Raw genomic sequence first — 25,124 nt, 5'->3', positions numbered from 1 at the left:
GCTGTTCAGCTCCCTGGCAGGAAGACAAGTCTCGCTGTCCGTGCTGGCTTTTTTGTTTTTTCCCCCTCTCCCTCTCTGCCGTTCGCTTTAGACTCTGGGGCTATATTTAGCCAGGCTTTCTGCTGGTATGCCTCTCAGATCGTTAGCCCCATTTAACCCCTCTTTACAACGGGCCCCCATACCGCCGAAGGCTCCTCGGAGGCCCCGTCGGCAGGGCCACGTCGACTTCCTTCCGTAAGCCTGTCGGGAGGCATGGTGGCCCCCAGTCGTGCGCCAGGATCAGGGAGGTGCTGCAGGAGGCCTGGGTGAGGAGCGGCATGAGGAGGCTGGGAGCATGTCAGAGGGCACACAGAAGGCACCTCGCACGCTGCTGGAGTGTGTGGGACTGACGCCCAAATTCATTCTACTGTTACCACAGTCCTCGAGTCCATCACTCCACACTGTGCTTACCATGACCCTCGGCTCCAATTTACTCAACCCAATTTTTTTTTAGTGTTTACTGTGTAAAAAAGATACGACATCTGCCTTTTTGAAAAAAAGTGCAAAGTAACTTTTGTATACTCAGCATGAATGCTTTTTATCTGGGTCAAGGACACTTTGGACATGCAGATCTTCTCGATAACAGCAACTGAAGCTTTTAATGTTTTTAATCATTACTGAATATCAATACAAAATTCATGCTACAATATATCATCAAATGGTTGTTCATGCATAGCCTGTTTTATGTGTAGCATGAGCTCAGTGCGAGTGATGACTCCATTGTGTGCACGCATGTGTGTGTGCACGCGTGTATGCACACACGAGTGCACGCAAGCGTGCGCGCGTGACTGAGTGCCGGAACCTTCTCGCAGGAACAGAGATCTGGGCCTGACGGGAGAGTTAGGAGTCGGGGCTTGGCAGGGTCTCAGTGTACCATGGACCACACGCATCACCACACCTCCAAGAGCCTCATCACGACTTGGCCGACCACCCCCCCGCCTCACCTGCTGGACCTGCAGAGGTCAGCGTGCCCTGGTCAGCGTCATGTCAGCACATACCCCACGCTGGTGCCAAGCCACGTGGGCAGTGGTGGAAACAAGAGAAGCTTCCTTCGGCTCCCTCTCACCAGGGCCGAAGAAAGCGCGAGGCGGTGGTGTGCGCCATGTGCCAGCGACTACTGGGAGGTTTCCGCTGTTATTGTGGGGACACTAATAAACAAACGGGCATGGCCAAGCTTGTCTATGGCTGTTCTGTTACTACACCCCATAATTCTCCTCGGGGGGGCAGTGAATTTGTGACCAAAAGCGCACCCCCTGCAGCCATTCTTGGCTCTGCCCCCCCCACCTTCCATAAAATAAATAAATAAATAAATTTAAAAAAAAAAAAAAAAAAAAGCTTGGCTGGCTTTTCCAGGCCTTTTCCAGTAAGTGCTCAACTACTGGCCTGCATGCCAGGGAAGATTCCAGAATCATCTTCACGCACACATGACCATGACTCAAGTTTTATCTGTTTATAAATACTCCAGTCAGTCTTTATCCCACTGCTTAACACTCAGTCATGTAAACACCTCATGCAACAGTTGGAAAGGAAACCAGTAGTGATTTATCTCCAGCCTTTTGGAGGCCGAGGGACACAGACCGCGCGCCTGTCCGTGACAGATGGAACTGCCAGGTGTGTGCATCCACATGCGGGGAGAAGGTTTCTCACCCGTGTCCTTGTGGTGGATGTGTGCAGGTGGCATTAGCTGCCATCTTCTTACCGGTGTGGATCTGTCTGTGCGCTTCCAGATCGTCTTCCTTCTGGAACTGGGCGCCGCACTGGTCACACACGATGGCCTTCTCCCCAGCTGCGCAGAGAAACAGGAGACCCCCGTCACTTCACAAGACATTCAACAGCCATTGAACAAAATGTTGTCAACATTAGTTATCTATGAACCCCTACACCCCCTCTCAGGCCCAATGGAAAAAAAAAAAATCACAAGTTCTCAGTTAGTCACCCTCACAGAATGTGGATGTGCAAAAGTGTTGCAATCTGGTTCGAAACACAGGAACTAACAGCCCAAATCACTCGCTCGTGTGGGTCTGAACAGACAGGGGTTGGGGTTGTATTGTATTCCTTCACTCGGGTTCACCTATAACTAGTAGTGCACTGGGGCACTCCAAACAGAGCCCAGTGCATTCTCAACACCACAACCTATGGCACAGCACCTCAGCTACCAAAACAGGAAGTCATAGTTAAGATAAAACAGTGCGATCGAGATGAAGTGCAGGCCTGTTTCGCAACCATCGTGAAGTTACAAAACATACTGTACCCTTGCCTGACACAGGAAGAACTTATCATCTTTCGCTGAGTGAATAGGTGGTGCAATACCACGTTACTATGTAAGGCACATGCCAGGATAGGAGGCAATACACAGACAATATTACCAAGACTTCACTACAGTTTGAACAGGTGAAAAAAGTCATTATTGAGTCATCCATAATTATGCCTACCACAACCACATAATTGTGCCATGCCCTGCTGGTCACTAGGGAGAGCAGAGAGCAGGGCTAAGGTAAGCCTGCGGCGTGGGCTGGGGATGTGCTGGAAGCAGGCTTGGATTGGCAGGCCACGTTTGGTGGGGGGGACAGACCCAAGCCTAGGACAGTGCAGCCCCACATCAGGCAGTAGGCGAAGCAGGTTCAGGAACTGCAGGTGAGCAGGACTTTCATCGCCACATTAAGTGGCAGAGAGAAAGAGACAGTAAGTGTGGAGGTGCAGTCCAGCCTGCAACACAAGCAACAGCCTACTGGAGAGGGTCATTATCTCACGGGGGGGTGCCGCAGCCGGCAGGAATTTGCTCTCAGATCACCACAGAAAGTCTTGAAATTAAAGTGATAAATTCTGCCTTTCCTCTTTGATCAATAGGTCCTTTCTAGTTAAGTGGAGATGTGAAAAAAAAAAAAAAAAAAGGTTGGATGAAAAACACCTCCTTCGGGTTTGGCCCTACATCTCTCAGGTCCTTAACATCCTCCCATCATTTCCTCTCACTCCCCATCTCACTCAAACTCTCTCTGGGCTATGGTGCAGAAAGAGAGCATTGGGCCAAGGCTACAAATAACTGGCTTGCAAGCACATCATCATAACAACAACAAAAAATAAATACAACTAAAAAAACAGGGGCTATAAAAGAACTGTTTTTGAACAACTCCAACTTCCTCCTCCCCACCTCCCTGGAGTTGCCACAGCGGCATAAGCCTGACATAATGAACCCTTACACAAGTGAGGTTCCCAACACGGAGGAGAGAGGTGCCACGTGCCATGCTGGCCTCGTCCTTTTTCACTTCCCCTCTGAAATATTGCACAACCGGAAGAAAGGGATATGCTTCTTGTAAAGAGCACTCACTGCTAATCACCCATCCAGGAGAAGAGAGAGGTCTCGTGCGTGGCTGCATGCGTGCATGAGTGTGTGTGTTTGTGTGTGTGTGTGTGCGAGTAGGTGCGTGCATGTGAACAGGTATAACATGATGATCGTGTAACCAGAGCCTATCAGTGATCAGTACTGTGGTGTGGCACTGATCTGGGTTTAGGTGGCCATATAACGGGTCCAGGAGCCGCTACCAGGACAGCGCTGAGGAGGTGAATCTGGCGCGGCCCACTGATCTGGGTTCAGGTGGCCGCCTTCCCAAATGGCCCCCTGGAGGCCCATGTCTGCACTCAGCAGCTCTGAAGAGCGCGAATGGACAAATACAGCGCACACACCCACCCACCCACCCTCTCTGCTTGGTAAGCCTACACAAATGGGTTATATAAGACAGTACAATCAGTACCAAAACAACAGCAAAAAAAAATCCATAAAAAAAAATAAAAAATCAGTGCCGTCAGAACAAAGAGTGCAGACACCATGCTTGCCTTCTCTCCTTCAGCAGTAACGCGCTGTGCTGTACAGTTTTATTTACACTAGCCTCTTATCAGTCACTGAGCAGTGCAGAGACTGCCAGTTGGAAAGGACAGCCAGGAACTGCGTGTTCCCGCACTCAAGTAGATGTGTACAGCAGGCAAAGCATTTTTATCAACCAAGACAAAAATCCTGGGAGCCTGCCAGATTCCCCTCATAAACACACACACACACAAACACACACACGCGCACACCCACGCATGCACACAGACACACACACAGTTGCACACATACACTTGTGCACAAGCACAGACAGACATGAGCACATGCTCACACATGCTGGTGGCAAAATACAGACAAAGGAGCACTCGCATGCATGGATTTAACCAGGAGAAAGAGAGAGATCGACAGAGAGACAGAGACCTTGTAGAGCATGTACAGTAGATAAGACAGTTAAGACTTCACTATCAGAAAATGAAGACCAGTCAGCTAGTTAATATTTATACTACCATTCACAGAAAGGAAGGGTTTGCTCAAAGATAAAAACAGAAAACATTTGAGCTACTTCTGATAACTTCACAGATTGATGCACAGAGAGAGGACATCTAGGGACAAGCCAAAGCAGATAAATATTGACTTGGCAAATACACTTCCACATCAAAGACATTTCTAAATTTTAAATTCTCAAAATGGACTTGCTGTCACACAATCATTGACTCTACTTTTTTGGACACTAAATCTCGTAACCCATTTTGACTGCAGATCAATTTGACTGTTCAGGTTACAGAGAGACAGAGAAATACTGTGTGTATGTATAGAGTGAGCAAGAGAGAGAGCAAGCGCGAGAGTGAGCGCGCGCGCGCGAGAGAGAGAGAGAGAGAGAGAGAGAGAGAGAGAGAGAGAGAGAAGCATGTTAGAGGAGAGAGATTGGAAGGCTGTGAGTTTTCCCACTATACAGTTCAGTCATTTCAGCTCTCTGGCCCTGGAGATACTGGAGACACCCCCCCCCCTCCCGCACACACACAAGTATGTGGTGCATATAGTCTGATCCCCACACATAGACAAAGTAAACGTTAACAGGAAACCATCTCTGTACAACCCTACTAGTGGAACTGGCCAAAGCTGGCCACTAACCCCCACTACCAAAGGTGAAAGGTTCCATGTGGTTTCCACTTCCTCTTTCAGCGCTTCTTCTTTGTCGAACCATGGGTATCTCTTCTGTTCTGCAGTGCTGGACAAAAGCCTTGGAGAAGTGGAGGAAACGGGAGCCAGGCCGGGCCCAGCAGCGCGGGCCGAATGCTTCAGACAGGACTCTGTGCGTGCTGAAATGCTGTTTAATGAAAACCTGCTCTAGGAAGTAGCGGGCCAGACAGGCTTTGGTTCTGACCGTGTAATGTGTTGGCTTCTGATGTCCATGCTCTTTAGAGGCCCATCCCTGGGTCACCTGCAATGCGCCATGTGCGACCAGGCAGCCTCTGGTTTGGGCAACTGATACCATCATGGCAAAAGTGGAGCAAGCAGTGAGCTCTGGTGGCTGATCAATAGCTGGGAGGTCGGCTGTAAGGGGAGCCCTCCCTACAAACTCACTCTTTTTATTTTTTAAATCGTGGCAGAACCTGAGAGGATGACCACGCGTTGAACCCTTCTCCAAAACGACCACTGCAGCTCTGGCAACCCGCTGGATATGGCAATGGAGGTGCCTTTACAGTGCTGTAAATGCCTTTATGGCTAAAGACAGAGCGGTGGTGGGAGGATTGTGTTGGGTGCAGCTGAGCCTCTTTCTCATTTGCCCTGCTTTCATGAGCTGAGGTGGGGGTGGGGATGGGGGCACTCAATCCGCCTGCTGAAATATGACTGGACAGGCCGATATCAATCAACGCCGGAAGCCAATAAGAAAGGCCAGGAAGCAAAAGTGTCCGAGGCAGCCTGGCAATCAAATGAAACTAGAGCCAACACAGCGGCAATAAAAAAAAGCATGGCTTATGGCCTTATGGCCGAGGTCTCTGGAGGCCTAAGGCCCGCACTAGACATGACAAACGCTGAGCATGAGCCGTCAAGCGCGCACACCCCCTCCCCGTGCGGGCCAGTTAGAGAACGCTACACGGGAGACGCCCAACGATCCGTCCGAGCCGTCAGGCAGGCTGCGGCTGCACCCAGTTAGCACAGGCTGCTGTAACACGTGCTCTCTCTCTCCACAGGTCAATAACCTGTAAAGATTTAGCGTTTAGGGCCCATTATTTCCTGCTTTCAAGTCACACGTTGTCAAAGGCAGTCTTTGGTTTATTAAAGCTCAGGTCAGAAGCCTGGGGGGGTGGGCAGCAGACAACACAATGACCTATGGGACAGTAACTAGGTTACAGGAACATAGTAGTCACAGGAGTCATTATTTATAACAATTTGATTTTGGGCTTCCACGCTTAACACAGGCCCATGTCAGAGAGAGGCCAAAGAATTTCTACACAGAATGCAATTTTTTCAAAAGCAACCTCAGCTGCAATGCTGAACAGTTGCTGCATTGGGATAGCTGAGCTTATCCAGACAGAACTGAAGGGCCAACTCAAACAGCTCTGGCAAATGGCAAAACCTAGATAGTGGGAAACCCAAAAAGTCAAAAGAACAGGAGTATTGAAAACAGACAGAGCTTTACTGCTCTCAGGTGCAACGATTCTCATAGTTGTTTATCATTTGTTTCCAAATAATTTTTTTTCTTTCACCCCTTCTACATTAGGTACATCCATAAAAGTTAATCAGCTGCAGATTCAAACATGGAAAAAAAAAAAAGATGGAGAAAAGCAAAACTATTGTGGCTTTCTTTTTTTTAAAAAAAACAAGTTGAACATGTTTACGGAAATTTATCACCTTAAGCAAAGTACAGATTTTTTTTTTAAATTTTTGTTTTTACGGTTGCTGGCAAAGGAGGTCAGATGACACAGGGTAAGGCAGCTGGCCATTTCCATGATGTCATTTGCTTTTTCATGATCTCCTGAACAGGACTGAAACCTTCTCTGGCTTAAAAAAAGAGGAAAGAGGAAGAGGGTCCTGACAGGGGGGTTGGGTCAAGGGGCGAGAAAAGACTTACTTCCATAAACGTCCTTTCCTCCACAAAAGTGGACAAGTGTGACAGCCCCTGTAACTTCCTCACTAAAGCGTTTTTACAATGTCCTGACACACATTCCAGCTGTACAGCCTCCCTCCTCTCAGCCTGCACCGTAATGGTACACTCAGAGGTGCACACACATGAACGGACTGTTGACTAGCTCAGGCCTCTCATAAGACGAAGTTCAGATATACATCTTATGAATATAGGATGTACAGTACTATATGGAAAAAGGAAGCTGAACTGGAGTAACACACACACCCACAAACACAAACACCCACCCACCCCCACCCCCTTATATAAACTCACAACCCTACTGGCCGAGGCGTTTGCAGAGGTTGCGTAAGAAGACATTTTCTCTTGTTTACCTGTGAATGCATTTCTGCACAGTGTTTCAAAAAGCACTCCCTGGCCAGGGGTTGCCTATTAAAAATGTATTTATTAAAAAAATGTATTATAATCTCACCATCGAGCATTGTAAGGCTAGTCAAATAGAACCCAAACAGTGGCATTTTCTGAGGGCCAAAATTGTTCTGAAAGACTCAAATTAGTATTCTGATCCATACATGTTTGTAACAGTAATAACACAATATGCAGGGCTGCTTTCCATGCTGTAGCTCCCAGTGGAATGGAGAGCATGAAAGCAGCCCTCGTGTGTCCTGGCCACTTCCAGATGGCTTTGGGACTGCTTTTATCTTTTTTTTTCCCCTCCTTCTACTCCAGTTTTTTTCCCCCCCACATGAAAGCGCCGGCGGCAGATCTTTGCTCGGCGCTTCATTCTCTCTTCATTTGAAATATAAAAGTTTCAAAGAGCATTTCCACGAGGGAGCTTCATCCTAAATGGGATTCATAGCTTTTTAATCTGCGCTAAGAAATTGATCTAAAACTTTCCTAAAGCCACAACCCAAACTTACATAATGCAATAAAAAATACCTCTGAGAGCATTTATTTTTATTGCCATTACATGGAAAGTAAATCAGGCTTCCTCTAGTTCTGCACGTGCATTGCTCTGGATCTGCAAAGTGACCTACAAATGCAGAGTAGCATAGTGGCCTCGGTCTCCCCAACACAGCCACCCTCATATTGGCTCTAACAAGGAAACAACCTGGAAGGGCATCGTATCCACCTAAATACGGAGGGCTATAGGACTGCGGAGCGAAGCAGCCACTGCTCAGGGAGAGGCAGACAGAAACAGATGGGTTTCGCATGGGCTAAGCAGGATGAAGGCATTTATCACCTTACAACACACGCATGGCCTTCAGAACTTCCGCCCAGATAAAGGGCAGGTGAGACTCTTGTGGGTGGCAAAGGATTTCTGCACCATTGTGCATGTGCATCTGCACGTGTGTATGTGTGTGACTCCAAAAGGCCCTTTTTAACATGCAGCATTGTGTTGTGTGGTAACGGTAGCAGCCCCAGAGGTCTGCTTGTTTACACTCAGTTGAACTGGCACAGTGGGTGCCAGCACATTCCTCCACTTATCTAAACTCCAGCAACGGATGACCCTCTTAATCCTAATCTAATAATAACCGCGATGCTGGAGATGTGGTTATGCCATTACATCCACAACACCGTGTCCTTTTATAGCAGCTAATCACAGCACGCTGTCAATTGCCCCTTTAATCTGAGATTAAATGAAACTCGGAGACATCGGATGCACGTGAAATTCTGGACGCTGGGCGCCACAACTGCACAAGAGAAAAAAAAAAAGACAGACAAGAAAAGACAGAGAGGGATGAATCATTCCGATCAATTTGTCTTTCTTCTCTGCCTCGCTGCACTGTGTGTTTAGACATGTTATTGGCATGTAATCATTTGCTGAAATGACTGTTTTGGTTATGAATGTAGCCCATGGAGACAGAAAAGATCTGATTAGACACGAGTGATTGTAGCTCAGATTTCAGAAAGACAAAATTATCTATCAGATATTTGCACAAATCTAATCTTGACTGCCTGTTTCAGGAAAGTCTTACAGTCTTACCTAGAGCATGTGCTTTAATAATGATAAAATGCCCATTTATCATTAACAGCCATCTCCCCCCCCCCCCCCCCCCCCCCCATTTATTAAGGATAAAATAAGGTTGTTAGCAGGTTTCATGAGTATTTGGAAAACACGTCCGATACAGTGTGTGCAGGGCTGCTTGCGTCTCTGCTCTCGTGTGTGCCAGGCTTAAGGGGACAAATTACTGTGGAGTGTGAATGTGATCTGAATGGGAGGTGAAAAGTGATATGACAAATCCACGCAGGAGGGCGGCATTATCAGCTCCACATCCCGCCTGACAGGCAGGACCAGCCTTGCCAGTGAAAAGAGTGGGGCCTGACAAAAAAACCCAAAAAAAACCAAAACAAAACAAAACAAAACAAATCCGTACTGGCCACAGGCTCCTCTCCAATCCATTTTCTGCTCAGCTGGTTTTAAATGAAGTTATTATGACTCATTAAAATGCCCGCAAGCTTGTGGAAGTCAGCCAATTACAATTTAAATTTAGCCTCCCCTCACAGCCCCACCACACCATCTACTCCAACTCTCCCCACCCTCCGGACTAACACACCACAGCACTGCACGCCAACACACCTGACCCCCCTGCACCAACGCACCACAACACTGCACGTTAACACCCCCCACCCCCCCTCGCACTAACACACCACAACACTACTCTAACCCTTGTTTGACACTATGCCTTAAACGAAAACATCTCAAGACTAGCAAAACTAGCATTAAGTGTAGGGGAGCTGGTTTAATGAAGAGGATGCTTCCCATTCAGGACGGCCCTCTTTAACGAGCAAACACTGATTTATTATCATCCGCTATTGTAAATAAGTAACAAAGCATAACATCTTTGTGGGCGGACCAGTTTGACTCCTATCTAGTAAGCAAAACTAAGTCATCAAAACAGGAGATAGACGAAATGACACAATAAAGGTTTACTATAATATGGAGTGATATAAACCCCAGATATGCTTTAAAGCCATTTTCATGGCAGGACTGCGTCCAGTGTTTGTCATGCTCATAAAACAGTAAAGACATGCCTGAGTCCAATGCTGGAGAGACACCGTCACACCGCTGCGGCAGTCTCCCCCACATCCCCACGCCTTTAATCAAAAGGTGTTTCACCAAATGCCTTGTGACCGTGCAATTCATTTGGACTTCTCCTCCTATACCCCCCCCCCCAATGTTCACTGTTCTGAGAACAAGGGCGTCAGTTCAGTTTTTCACCTTTCCCAGCAGCGAGGGGCAGCATGGAGGTGACAAATGTCTGCTCTCTGGCCATGCTCAGATGCCTTTTGCTTTATTTTTCAAACTGTGAGAGGTGAGTGTGCGCGCGCACGCGCATGTGTGTTTGTTTGCGAGCACGTGCATGCGTGCATGCACACACGTGTGTGTTCTGCTGTATCGCTCTCATTTCCAGCAGAACAAATTAATCTGTGCCCTTCCAGCAATGCTCCCCTTTTGACAGAGGCTGCTCAGAGGAGAAAAATGATGAAGCAAATCCAAAATTCAATTGCCTGTGTTCTGTTTTCAAAGGCACACGGTGTACTGTACAGCCCATAAAACTCCCAAACAGCCTCCAGACGCTGCTGCAATCACCCTCCATCAAAACACTTTGTCTCGCATACAAAAATAAGACCCGGCATCGAGCTGAATACCAAATCAGCCCATTAGAGCACAGGGGCACTTGCTACTTAGCAACCAAAGGGATTTAAAGCCGCAATGCCCAACAACAAAGGGAGAAGATGAGGATCTTTTACAGGGTATTACAGCTGGATCCAGACTAGTCCGGGCTTTAATTCAAAATATTAAAGATGCCATGATGGAAATTGCAAAAATAAATAAATAAATATCTATAATAGTGATAAACAGAATAAAATGAAACATTGTAAAAGGATGCAAGAATGAGATTTTGTTGTTTTCATTCCTTTTTTCCTACAGGAGATGCAACTCGTACTGTAAATTATTCAAAATCAATTATGTGACAGGAATTAAATGAATTCTCACTAAAAAAAGAGGCTCGAGAAGTAAGCGGATAAGGACATTCAAAGAGATTTGAATAGCATGCCAAATTACAGTGCAGAAAAAATAGATCATGGACTACATTTACAGCCAACCAATATGCACAGAAACGGAAAACATGGTTGTGGTAAACCCACCTATTTTACTCACGGAAAGTTCCAGAGCTGGTAACATAACAGAAACACACACTTCTAGAACAGCGGTGGAGAGGTCCAAGCAGGCTTGCTTTTGAGGCAACTTGGGGCAGAGATTCAAGAGGCTTCATTAAAGGCCGAGAAGCACATGCAGTGATGCAGCTAAGACTGCTAACTGCTCCATGGCAGCACACATCAAAGGAATTTAGCAGCAGACAGCTTCTGCTGCGTTAGAAACCCTGCTCTTCATGTCGGACCCACAGAAGGCCAGAACCGTGCGGAGGCCGGTGCAGCCCACCCTGGAGCATCACGGGATTAAACCCCTCTCAGCTTTTTGATGAGCAGCAAACTCACCGGACAATTACAGGCCCATTAGCCGGATGCCTAATCATCTCTCCTGGACCTTATAATGGAGAAGATTTATGCTCCACATAATTCAAGAGTTGTTTTAAATGGGGGTTTAATGTACATCAACAGGTCAGGGAAAGTATTATGGGTTTAAACCACCAGAGAGAAGCTCGGGCACGCGGCCAAACAGAAGCTCGGGCCATTTATCCACACTGCCCGTCATCCCCCGCTAATGCCGTACAGGGAGGGAGGGAGGGAGTGGGATGGTGGGAGAGAGCGAGAGAGCAAGAGAGTGTGAGTAAGAGAGGGGGCTTTATCAGCTGCTGTGAAGAATTTACATGAGATCATGGAGTACCAGGGCATTTTCCTGCTTCTACCTCCCCCTTTTATTTAGAGTCCTTTCTCCCAGCCCCGCCTGACCCACTTGCAGTTTGTCTATTTTGGAATATGTGGCTTGGAAAGCAGTCAAGTTTCATTAAATTCTGTTTTGGGTACAGTATGTTCCTGGACACACATCTGCGAGCGATCATAAACGCTGTGGAATGCTGGCAGAACATCCAGACCTGCCGGCAGCTGATGATGTCATCACTCTGAGGGAAGAGGTGGCAGCCGGCCAGACTGGGAGCTCAGAGAGAGAGAGCGCGAGAGAGAGAGAGCGAGAGCAAGAGTGAGAGAAAGAGAGAGCGAGCACAGAAGGAAGCGAATGTAAAGAGAGAGACAGGGGTGTTGGTTGGCGCTCAGAGCGAGAGGAGACAGAGCTAAGAAGAAACAGAGACAGACAAAAACAAGGGAAAATACTCTCTCCCTCTCTGAGCTCCACTCCACATATGCCTCACATTTTTCAATGACTTAATGTGTTTGCCATTTATATTAACACTCCCATCTTCGCACGCGCACACACAGAACAGGTGTCAGTCAGGTGCACCGCGAGCTACGATTATGCTCGGTCTGAACTATTTCTTTTCTTGTTGCATGCAAACAAACATAGGCTGCTCCACATAAACACTGGATGCCCTGCACTGAACACCGAAGACAGGCATCAGGAAACATGACATGTTGAGAACTGATGAACGCTTCTACCCAGCAGATAATGGCACACCGAAAATGGAAGAACAGCCCATGGGCACAATAGCACAGCTCTAATTGGGGGTGGGGGGGGGGGGGGGGGTTGCACTGCCATCAAAAGCAGTGGAGCTTGACTGCTTAGCAGGCAACTTGAGAGCAACAGTTCCCAGCTCATAACAGTGAGGAAAGGCTGCACTGCTCACCTGCATGGCACTGGCCTCTGAGAGCCCAGGAAAAAGGTCCTCTCACCATGGTTACGGCCCAGGCTGCGTAAGCCAGTGCTCCTTATCTGGAGCAGGAGAGGTGGGCATAGCTCCTGGACTCACAGATCAGGCCCCAGGGCTGCTGTGGAGGGCACGATGTCCGAACCCTACCTCAGTCTGCTGGGCTAATGAAGTCAAGTGAGGTACACCAGTTAGGTTTTCCAGGGAATAGCATGCGGACTTAATCATTCTGGGCCAGGCACTTTGGCCTGCTAATGAGAGTGCTCACACGGCCCCGTGGGTTTGGGGTGTATGTGTGTGTATGTGCGTTTGTGTGTGTGTGTGCGCACGTCTGGACAGTTCAATTTGGCCCAGCTTGCCCGTGCCAGGTGGGTGATGAAGCGACAGGTCATTCTGGTTTGTTGGTCTCTTGCCGGTTGTGTCACCCCACGTTGTTGACCTCCTGAGTGGCTGGAGGAGCGACAGAGGTGAGATGACAGCAACGACCAGGATAAAGGCCTTAAAGACCTTCAGCAACAAGCAGAGAAAACGAAACACACGCGATAGCGGCTCAGCCACGGCGAGGGTTAAATAAATCCTTTCGTCAAGCCTTACCTCTGCTTTCTCGACAGGAAAAAAAAGGAAAAGAGGCAGATCTAAATACATCTCTTGGCCAGCCTGACAGGACCCAAGCCTTCCACTGCTCTCTTTGAAGTCACAAGGGGAGCTCACATAACACTAATAGCCGAGCGACACTCCAAACGGCTGAGTCACTTCCCCCCCCCGCCCCCTCCACCGTGCTGCGGCCTCGGCCCCCTGGCAGCCCCTGGCGAGTGCTGACCTTAACCCAGGAGGAGAACGCCAGCGCGGTCCGCTCCACCGAGATGTTCCTCACACGCACATGCACGCGACATCCTCTCCACCGGTGGTTTCCTGCCCCCCCACCCCCACGCATCACCTCCACCTCCGGCACCCGGCAGTACGCAGGCCTGTGTACTGCCCCCACAACCACCGCCAGCAGACGATAACTTAAAGAATAAACAAGGCGCGGGGGGGGGGGAGACAAAACACTAGAAAGGAGTGAAGAAAAAAACAAACTGGCCCAAGATTCACTGTACATACTGTACCCTCAGCTGTGGCAGGCAGCCCGGGCTGGCACCCTGCCAAGTCTACAATAAAACAAACAGAGACGGCGAGTGCCAGCCGAGGGGGTGGGGTGGGGTGGAATGGCGGAGGGGGGGGGGGCCGGGGACAAGCGCAATGGCTCGACGATACACACTGCATGCCTACGACCAATCCCACCCACCTTCTCGAGCCTTCTCGCCTGGTGTCACTGTAGTGAGCACCGATAAAAAAAATCAGACCGCTCAGAATAGGAAGGATATAAACAGAAAGTTTGCAATGGAGGGGAAAAAAACCAAAAAAAACAATCAAAGAACCGTGCTGTGTCTCTGCTTCACTGCCTGTGTCTGTGTCTATAAGAGTGCTTCCACTGAAAAGCCTGCGCATTACACAAGAGTGAAGCTCTCATGAGCTGTGCTGCTACAAAACAAACAAACAAACAAACAAAATCAGGTTAGAGTTGTGTGTCAACTAGCAGACGAACGTCAAACCCTCCCGCATTTTTTTTTTTTTTTGATGTACTAAAAATACACTGCCTGCAACGCTCAGTTGTTACAACTGTTGAGGGGGAGACAGTCTGTGGTTGCTCCCTTGGTGAACATCTCTCAGAATTATGAGCAGCTTTCCAGGCCTATACAAAACAAAGCTGTCATCACTGTCATAATCATTATTACTCTCACAACTAGGGTGATTACCAATTCAGTTTTTGGCAAACTGGGACTTCAGGGGAAAGGGAAAACTGGGAAATTGGAGGTGACTCAGAAAAGTGGTTCAGCCATGTGGCTCCGTCCAGAGAAGGCCCGTCATCCAGCGTCAGGCCCCTCGCTGAAGCCCTCTCACCCCCATGTCACGGAGAAGACCTGTGATGCGTTTGAAGAACTCCTTCAGCAAATCCAAGTTGGGGGTGGGGGTGATGTGTGAGAGAGAGAGAGAAAGAGAGAGAGAGAGAGAGAACCAGACTCGTGCCTGGAGCACTAAAGTGGAAGTAAATGCGTCTGCACCTGAAATGGGTCGAGGGCATCTCTCCAAAGAGAACAGCACTAGCTGGACTGAGAAATGGCTTTCTGAAGTGTTCTCTAGCGTCCATGCAGGGAAAAAAACAAACAACAACAACAACCACAATCCCCAGTGCCTGAGCCCAGGATTATCCCCTACTCATTTTACCCAATCTGTGCAATCCTGCTTCCCATACAGCCGTCTGGATTACAAAGTCTTACTATAATGACATGTAGTATACTTTTGTGTGAATAAGAGCACATCGACTGTGTGCAAGCGTGCGATGGTGGATGAGAGTCAACAAACTGTTCCCTTGTCTTTATTAGAGCACGACACACATAAATGTCACCTCGCAGCACACACGCGGCGGGTCGCCGTCATGAGTGCGGCGGTGGCACAATATCTCCAGAGTCTGTTATTGAACACTCATCTTGGGATTTGAGCAGCCTCTAAAATAAACATTAGATATATTCTTAGAGTGGCCCCTTTCATGCTGAGCTGTGCATGAATTGAATTGGTCAGCCCAGCATGAAATGCCATTCATCTCCCCACTCGTCTTGGCTTCAAACACCCATGAGAAAAGTCAATCCTATCTCACTATATGGAGATATTGACATCAAAGATATTCCATTGTTACAGAGCATACTGGCTGTGTTCCTTGTTTGGTACTGACAGCCTGGCTGGTTTTTGACACACCTAATCTGATTCGTGTTCCTAATTACATTGCCAAATCGTTTGCTTAGGCAAAGTGCATGGCTCCAAGTCTGTTTAGTACATGGAAGAATCTAGAAACTCTGATTTGAGAAGTGTGGCTGGTGTGCAGACATGTACACTATCCTTCTGTCAGGAGAGGGGCTTTCGTGACCTGCTGATCTGGCAGTGATGGGGAAGCAAGGGTAGATCGTGTGCTGGCGAGGAGCCCCAGCGCCTTTACACACTCTGTATAAACCAAATTCACTCGAAGAGGACTTCAGTATTCTTTAAAACCCCTTTAACTCCAGTAAAAAACAAAAACAAACAAACAAACAAAAAAAAACCCAGTGCAAATAAGCCCCCCATGATTTAAGAAGGCTAGCAGAATCAACAGCCTGTGTGTGTGCGTTGGTGTGTGTGTGCGCGCGCGTGTGTGTGCATGTGCTGAATTACATGGCTATTAGGCTAGTAACGCAATAACTTTGAGCACTCTGCTGCTGACATCTCCTCAGTAGCCATTTCCAGCATTCAGTTCTGGATGGAATCATGAATGAATTCCAGAGACATACTAACGATTTAAATGAGCTCGGATCCAGTCTGGTCTGCTCTGCATGTCGCCACTATTTAGGTATAGTCTCCCTTCATGTCATCTGCACCAAAACCCGGGACGCGCTCTCGCGCGCTCCGTTTTCAGCCGGGCGGAGCTATATTTGGCCCGTGTCGGTGGCAGGCACCCGTGGATGCAAGTGGGTGAGCATTACCTGAGTGGGAGAGCAAGTGCATCCTCAGACGCAGGCTGTCTAGGAAGCGCTTGCCGCACAGCTCACAGCCGTAGGTCTTCATTCCGCTGTGCAGCTTCCTGTGGAGAGAGGCAGGGCAAAACAACATCAGCCACTGCTTCGCAGCCAACTCCATTGATTGACTCGCACAAAGACGGCGCACCCGGAGCCACCCCCACCCCGGCCGAAGCACACAGTGTACGTGATTTGATTAGGGTGCCGAACGGCGAAGACAGAACGGCGTAATTTCGCCCCGCAAATAGGACAGGAGCCGCCATCCGCGGTGTACCGCTTGCTGCAGCTAGGAAGGAACCGCAGGACCAGACCATGCCGCGCGCCCGTAAAACCGCTGTCATGAGACAGATAAATCAAAGCACGCTTCTATCAGGAAGAAGGCATAATGACAAAATAGCTATTAATTCAAAAAACGTAGACACCCAAGAGCGGATTAAAGCAGACTCCCTTTAGAAAAGTAGGAAGTGATTTTCTCGGCGCGACATGAGAGGCACGCTGTTAAAATTCTCAAGATTTTAAAGTGCTATTGTTCATTCATGTAGGTCTCTCAGTGCGAATGAAGGGGCTCTTTATTTTAACAGAAACATACAGATGCCCTGTGAGCCCTGAGATGGTGTGCATTTACTCAACCACAGGGCGGGCTGCCTTTTGTACCCCCGACCCCACTTCAAATTGGGTGGCAACCTTTCTGGACAGAAAGTGCAACATTTATTCTCTTAATTATACCATTTCCACACCGATGGTAGATATGACCAATCACAGTGGCACTAGCCTTGGTACAGAAAAAGAAAGCAAGAACCTCATGCCTGTTTGGGTTTCTCAGCAAAATGTTTCACAGTTAAGTCAGAGGACAGAGCAAACCCAGCATTGCTTGATGCTGGTTAGTATATGTAAAGGTTTTGGGGCCATCTTGATTGCAGCAATTAGCATACCAGCCTGACTCCATGGCCTGTATGGGGATTAGCATGGACCAGTGAACGTTCCTGTGTGTCTTTCTCAGGGCTGACAACAAAGAGCAGGATTTCTGAATCTTTAACCAAGCTAGTCATCAGACCCATTGCGTCCTCACCGAGATAAGCCAGCAGGACATATGAAGAGTCAACACTAAGGGATTAGCAAACTCAGGTTGGTTAAAAGCTAAGTGACTGCCGCTCATAAAGAATATCAAACTAAGTCATGACAGGTAAGTGGGTTTATTGTTTTATGGATGCCCTTGCTTAAGAGGGCAGCAGCGGGCCAATGAGCCACTGAGAGTAAGAACACTGGTAATGTGTTACAAGCAGTGAGCTGAATTAGATTTTATTAGCATACTTACAACATTTAGTAATTGTTTCCAGAGTAGTAATTAGCTCATTGTCTGCACCTAAGTGCCAAAAGTATGTGTTTAATGAGGAATGAAGAAATACACCTCCTGTTTCTAAAAAGTTTAAAGAAAGGTTATTGCCAAATATACTGTTACAATATGTTTTCAAATAGCATATTAAACTATCCGCTTCTAGTTTGAAAGAACGGGAAAACATTAGGGGTAAGAACCATAGCTGAATGACGATTATGCTGCGGGTACTGCTACTGTCCAGCTCAACTAATTGGTCATCAAATTGCCACTCTGCAATGGCACCATTTTGTTTCAAACTGTGCTCATCCACACCACAGACATCATTGTGACGATTTACACATTTTTGTATCGCAAGATGGCATTACGTGCATAATGGCAGCTTTTCTAAAGCAAGGAAGTGTGGTCTAATCTCAGCGAGAATAAATTGATGGAAAACCATTTTAGGCTCGGAGTAGAAAGGAGCGGGAAAAAAAAAACCACCCTCTAGAAAATAAACAAAAGAATAGGACAAAAACAAACAAACAAAAAAAAACACAACAACAACAACAAAAAAAAAACCACAACAAAAAAAATCCCCTTGCAAACCATCCAAAATCCTGATGGCTGTCTTCTCGATGGGGATTGTGGAGACCCAATGAACAAAGGGAAGAATGAAGCAGCAAAGCCCTTTGGCAAGCTGTAAGTAATTAAAAAGGCCTGTAAACGCCTCCCAGGATAAAGGGCACTTCAAAAGGCAGGCGGGCGAGTGAGTGGGGCGGGGGTGGGGCGTGGGGTGGAGCTGGGAAAAGCCAGGGGTCTGGGCACCTTTGGGAGCCAGACTGGCGGTGTACTGCCCAGGGATCCTGTATGGAGAACGCACACTCAAAAGCCTTTGTGCGCCCTCAATCTGCTCATTGTCCTTCTCCTGAGGCCCGTGAGGAGACCGGCCGGAGTGCCGAGAGAGTGACGGAGAGCACATACTGTCTGCGACACCGCGCTTACGGAGGTGAAGTCCTAGTACTGATGGAGGTCGGGTCGGTCACCTAGAAGACTGACATCGCATGTCAGGAATTGAGCGCTCAGACAGACATGTCTAGGATGGTAGTCTTTGTGTTTTGAGCTGTGTGAATCCTTATTGGATTGAAATGATATCTAGCTAATGAGAGGCCTTTTCGTTATGCTTCAGCCTTCATGGTGCTAGTGCAAGGTGAGGATGACCCTGTAGACCTTACACACAATGTGTTGCCTTTGTTTAATGTGAAAAGGCTACAGCCAAGGGCTGTGAACTCCAGATATCGTTACCGTGACCTCTGTTTAACGGACACACATGCATGCACACACATGCACCCCCCTACAATGTGTGAACTGCGGCAGCTCCTTTACCCCTCAGGTCTCTCCAACCAGCTGTGCTTTTAATTTGCAGCAGAAACTATAGATGGTGGGTGTGGGTGTGGGTGTGTGTGTTTGTGTGAGAGACAGAGAGAGCAATGGTGGGGGGGGGGGGGGGGACTTCAAGTGCCTGAAACAGACTGACTGTAGTCATTAAGGAAGCAGACATAAAACTCTTTCAAGCCATTTACTCGTTTAATAAGCGACTTTGTCCAACAGTCAGTTTTGACAATGGCAATAAATTTCAAATTTATGTCAACAAAACATATGCTGAACACCTCATTTCAGAGGCGGAGTGGCGTGCAGGCTCGTAAATCAGGGCCATGTTTGAAACCCGAGTAGATTACGGGGCTGTGTTATTGAGCTGTTACAGCTCAGCTCGTAGAAATCGGAACTCTCTCACTCTACAGTGGCCCCTGGGACGTCCATCATAGGCAGAAGCCTGCCCTGTCCCAGAGCCTCCCACTGCTCCCGGCACAGCTGCCCTGCGCTGGGTACGCTGCTCTGCTTGGCTCCTCCCCAAAACACTAGGCAACCTGACATAGCAGTTACTGATGGCATTCAAATGACTTCAAACCCCTTTGATAAAACCCCCATCAAACAAACAAACAAACAAATAAATAACAGAAGGAGAAAAGTCTAGGTTGCTCAGGGGCTGTACCTCCCTGTGAGTATGAACTATGTTCCACTGTCCATCATTTACCATCCTCTGCTGTGCTCCCTTTCACGCCTCCCCCCGCAACCCCTGCTCCAGATTCAGGCCTTAACCAGGGTGTAGTGCCCTGGGCCTACAGGGCATGTGGTTTACAGGCTCGGCATTGGGGACCAATGCACAATGCGAGGCTAAGGATAGGATAATGGAGGCGAGACGAGGCGAGGCGGCGAGGGCATTGCCTGGGAACAGTCAGGCTACGGCGTGCAGCCAGCCAGGCCCCCCATTCATCGGCCTCGGCGAGGTCCCACTCAGGCCTTCAAAAGCATGCCAGCTCATGTGCGCGCTCAGATTAAGGTATTTGTCAAAGGGGGCCCGACAATGTGCTGAGAGGTCCAGTGAGAAGGAGCGGGGGGGGGGGGGGGGGGGGGGGGGGGGTCCCCAATCTGTCAGTCTATCGTACCGTTCACTCTTAATAAAGATTTCAGTCAGGTGTTGACAACACACTGCCAAAAAACATTACCATAATGATGATTAATGCTAATTGACTTTTCTATAGAACCCCTGTTCAAGATGACGGTTTCACTGACCCCTCCAATAAAGTGCCTTAAACAGGGAAAAAAAAACAAAAAAACACCCCCCCCCCCCCACACACACACACAACAGGAAAGGTTTAATCCCGACAATACACATTTTAAGTATACAAACTGAACAGGCGTGATTTCAAAATCAAGCCACACAGAAGCTAAAAGAAGCTTCCGATCAAAAGCATTTGTGATGTATCTCAAACCCGGGCAAGAGCCATTACGGTGTTTATGCTGCACTCTCATCCACGGCACATAGCTAGGCTAACTATCTGGAGCATTTTGCTTTTTTAGCAGTCTTTGTAGAGAAGACCAGTGAGTCTTTTTTCCTCAGCCCTTTCCACCCCATTAGGAGTGAATGAGGCAGGCAATGGCGAATCACATGGCACAGGGAAGAGAACAAAAAAAAAAACCCAAAAACCCAGCAACAGCATCAACACCAAAAAACGACCAAACTGAAACTGAAAAGATAAGTCCTCCATAACACCCTGCAACTGTACCCAGGAAAAGCCATTATGGCATTTATGAACCCTGCTGAGAAAACACACACACACACACACACACACACACCACTCCAACACAACAAATAAATAATCTACGGGTGGTGTCAACTGTTCCAATGTCCCTGCCTTTCTGTCCATCCTTTAATCGTTTGTTTCAAGATCCCTTCACCCCCCCCTTTCCCCACCCCGGTCAGAACGTATCGAGAGGCTGGGTAATGCTCGCCGGCGTGGGCTGTTTATCAGCCAGCTGTCCTGCCCATATCAATGACTTGGCCCTCTGTCCCTGCGGCGAAACGTTCATATGAATTCCAGCCACACACACACGCTGCACGCCCATGCTAAGCATAGCTGAGCACGGACAGTGGGAGCGGGTGAGGGAGGAGACAAGACGGGTGCAGGATGCCGGCTTTTTTTTTACGGCACGGACGGAGCACACGTTCCGACTGAGGGCGCATTAATGTGTACGGATCCTCCCTCCACAGCCTGGCAGATAAGAGCAGACAGTGTTTTCCTTGCCTGTGTGTGGCGTAACACCATGGGGGAAGGTGGGATAAATGGTGCGAAATCAAAGCCTTTGAAGATGATGCTATCCTAATACCAACACACTCCGCCCAGAAATGGCACCGCAGTGACGAGAAACATGCAATTATCACTGGGAGGAGAAGGAGAAGGTTTCACGCTGTGTGGCGAGGCTTATCAATAAGGCGGGGCCTTGTTTTCCAGATCAATCTTCCTCTTGGCGAAAGTTCTTCCCTGTGCAGCTGTGGCCTGCTCCTGGGGCTGGGTTAAGTACCCATGCTGTCCAGCCCTCCCAGTGGGTTTGTATTTGTGCGAGTGAGTGTGCGCATGTGTGTTGGTGGAGGTCTCTTTAAAACAAGACAGTGAACGTGCATTGGAAGACTGTGGAACAACGCTCAATTATGTTGTCCGGAGCAGCCACCGAGCAGCCACCGAGCACCCCCCCCCCCTCCATAGTGGTTCGGAAGCCTCTTTTCTGTGGGGTCATCAGGCAGAACAGCACAGCCCGCATGGCTCACTCGAGAGCCCTGTCAGGACCCAGGCTTAAGCCAGCTCCCCCAACTGTGCTACCTGGGAGAGACAGACTTAATCCACAATTGATACCTGTAGCCACCTCATCTTAAAGGATGGAATTCAGAGCTCACGCCCCTTTTACCTACAGCCATTATAAGGGCTGCTTTTGTTATGAACCTTCTGAAATGCACAGGCACACTATGATCGGTGCATTTTCCAATAAAAGGCAACCACAACATTTAATGATGGGCTTCTTGCTATATCTTTTTCTCACACTCCCCCCCCCAGGACATTTGTGTTTGCAAATATCTCAAGCTTGTGTTCGGTGATTATCAGGGGTGATTTGACAGTTTGTGACACCTGCAATAATAGCCGTGGAAGCCAATCAAGAGGGCGCGCTCCCGCAGAGGGGGAAGCACAAAGGCAGGAATGTTTCGGGTTAACTCCCATCTTTAGACCTGTCAAAATTCCAGGTTAAATGCCAACTTCAGCTCCCAAATCCTCCTTTTCTTCCGTGTTCTATCCAAAACGGCAAGCTCATTCTGCCCCTGAATATAGCACAGCTCCCCCCCTTCTTTCTTAGCAGTTTGTTATGTTCTTGTTTTCTTCTGCTCCCATTTGTTGATCCTCAGATCTGTGGGGTTAGCGTGCGCCAGCCTGCCTGGGCTCTATAAAAAGCCCCAGACAAGAGTTCCCCCTCCGCCATGCATTATTCATGGGCATCACCTTCAATCGAGGGGCAGAAATCTCAAGGATGTCTAACTTTAGGTCTTTTTCGTTTTGAAAAAGAAAGACAGAAAGCAACCAGGAAGCATTCCACCGTGTCTTGTATAATTTATTCCCTCCTCAGAAGACATCAAATGTTTGTGCCCTCTCGCGTGCTGCAGTTTATATCTGCCATGCTTTTGGGAGCGAACCATTTCTTCCTGTTCTAACAAGCGAGCACCTGTTACATTAATAAAGATGAAACCCAATAACAACCCGTACATGGCGGAATGTGCAAAAGACAAATAAATAAATAATTAAAACAAAACAAAAAGAACAAGACGCCAAAAGTTAAGGAGCGAGCGGTATGGCGCGCTAGCGGAGCAAGGGGAACGGCAGCAGCATGGCACAGATGTTGTTTATCGTCAAAAAAACATTGCACCCCATCATATCAGTTCATATCATCAGTATCACCACCTGGTATGCCATTCACTGTAAACAGCCGTGCTCGCCTGTCTGGGCAGCAGGACAAGAAAGGCCCGCACAGACCAGTTGAGGAGGAGGAGATTATCTGAGCTTTGGCTGCGACTCTCACAATATTATGCAATGACTCAAGATTGATTCAGCCGTGACGACCACGTTCCACTGTGGCTGAGCATGGCAGACGAAGCCAGGTGCTGTGGTGGTTGTCAGCTGGGGGCAGAAATAACAGGTCTCGGGGCGATTCCGCGTCTCACTGAGGGCTCCGTACACACCCTGAAACCCTGTCTGTAGCTGGAGGTGCAGCATCCCTGTACTGACGCCACGCTCCACCCGTACGCTGGCCCCACCCAGTTTCATCTCCTAGACAACGGGGAGTTTGCCATTGCTGCCGCTGTTCATAAACGCCCGCCCCCAAACCAATAATGCGAGGTCTCCTCACAACGCTGCCCAACTCTGATGCAGCGGCAACCTGAAATAGCCTCTCGGCCATGGTAAGCTCAACCCGGGTCCAGCCGACGAAAGTAGCCGGCGTATAACACACCTCGCTGCCCTGCTGGAGCCGAACGGAGCACAGAGGAGCGCTGAGCAAAGGAGCGCAGATTGGCGACGGAAGACAGAAAGACAGACACACAAGGGGCCAGCCATGCCAGGAATGTGCTGGATTCAATTTCTGCTGTACATGAGGTCATAACGCTACTGGCTCCCAGGGGGATTTAACGCCACCCGGTCCGGCTGCGTTGCCTCGGTGTGAGGTTTAATAGAACAGGCCAGTGTTCTAGTTCAGCTGAGGGCTATTACGGAGCGCATGGCTCTTGGCAAACTGCATTAGGAAAATTGTGAAGCAAATTTTTCTGGGTAATCTAAATCAGCATGGTGAGAACTAGAGGCTGCATACAGGGGAACTTTTGACAGCTCCTAGGTGCTGGCTGTTGGAACACTGCTGACAGGGAGGTCGCTGGTATCGGCGTTCGGGCCACGCTCCAACGTGGCTCTCTCCGCTCAGCCTGGTTTTTGTGTTGATTTTTTTTTTAATCTGACCCAGGACCAGCCTACGCCACTCAGCGCAGATGGACCCTTCAGACTGGCCCTAGACCGGCGCGCGAGCGGCGGTGTGCATGCAAGCAGCCAGGGAGCTGTAATGGGGTGCGAATCAGGTTCACCCCAGGCCTCATTACGGACCGCCTGCTGGAGGGTCGACGGTTGGCCAGAGGAGCCGTGACTCAGGAACAAGAGCATGAGGAGAAATCAATATGGGGTCTGATTCAGTCGCACTCCGTCTCTCACTGGGAGGGGAAATCAAAATAGACTCCTGTACGAAACTAATAATCACCAGTGGCATGGCAGCCTGGCATGGCTGGGCACTCTAGTGCTGTGTGGATCAAACACAGAGAGAGAGAGAGAGTGCGCGCGAGCGTGCGAGGGAGTGAGAGAGGTTGCCTTGCCTACGCCCAGCCTCTCTCTTTCACACACACACACACACACACACACACACACACACACACACACACTCTCAGCAGAGGCGCTCTTGGAGCATACTCTTCACTGCTGGATGCAGGTGCACTGAAAGCGCACAGACGCTGCAAGGCTTTCATGAAGCTCTTTCAACTCCTCGCTCCTGTCATATTACATCACGCCGGCTGCTCCGCACAGACGCGCCATCCTGCACCACTCCCGACACGCCACAGAGCGAGTGCGGAACAGGCAACATCCACGACGACCACCGGGGGTGGCCCGAGAGGAAGCCCCCGACCCCTCCACACCCCCACCACCTCCACCCAACCGCTCGCTCTCAGCAGCGAAAACCTCTGCGCGCCGAAAGTTAATCGTGTGTGCACTGTGCATGCCGGGGACATGAATAATGCACAGAGGGGTGGTGCGCACGCCACCAGCTGCCCCACGTCATCCGGCCCTCCGTCCCATTAGATGTCAAGTCTTTCAGCAGACGCACGTGACAAAAGAGTAATTAATAGCCCAGCGGCAGGCTTGTGCATCCCCCCGTACGCTTCAATATGTCTTCATTTGGCGTGCAGCGGGCGGCAGGATGGTGCTTTCTGCAGGCCATGTTTCCCCTCAGTGCACCCATCAACTACAGTCAGGGAGGAGAGACGCATAAGCAGAGCTCAAAGCCATCGCTGGCACAC

The 25,124-nt window shown here is 48.9% G+C and overlaps 1 protein-coding gene across 3 annotated transcripts in view; it reads right to left on the bottom strand.

Annotated features, from left to right (window-relative positions):
- zbtb16a (zinc finger and BTB domain containing 16a) overlaps positions 1-25,124 on the bottom strand; it is an 80,668-nt gene that overhangs the window by 30,380 nt on the left and 25,164 nt on the right. For all 3 annotated transcript variants that reach the window (XM_027004194.2, XM_027004211.2, XM_027004204.2), the window contains exons 3-4: positions 16,288-16,385; positions 1,739-1,825 (exon numbers count right to left, since the gene is read on the bottom strand). In XM_027004194.2, the coding sequence (XP_026859995.2) occupies positions 1,739-1,825; positions 16,288-16,385 (185 nt within the window). The remainder of the gene's footprint in view (positions 1-1,738; positions 1,826-16,287; positions 16,386-25,124) is intronic.

Source organism: Electrophorus electricus, chromosome 6 (genome assembly GCF_013358815.1).
Source record: "Electrophorus electricus isolate fEleEle1 chromosome 6, fEleEle1.pri, whole genome shotgun sequence".
NCBI classification, from domain to species: domain Eukaryota; kingdom Metazoa; phylum Chordata; class Actinopteri; order Gymnotiformes; family Gymnotidae; genus Electrophorus; species Electrophorus electricus.
Note: the sequence above shows the minus strand (reverse complement) of the source record. Positions and strands in the feature narration are given on the sequence as shown.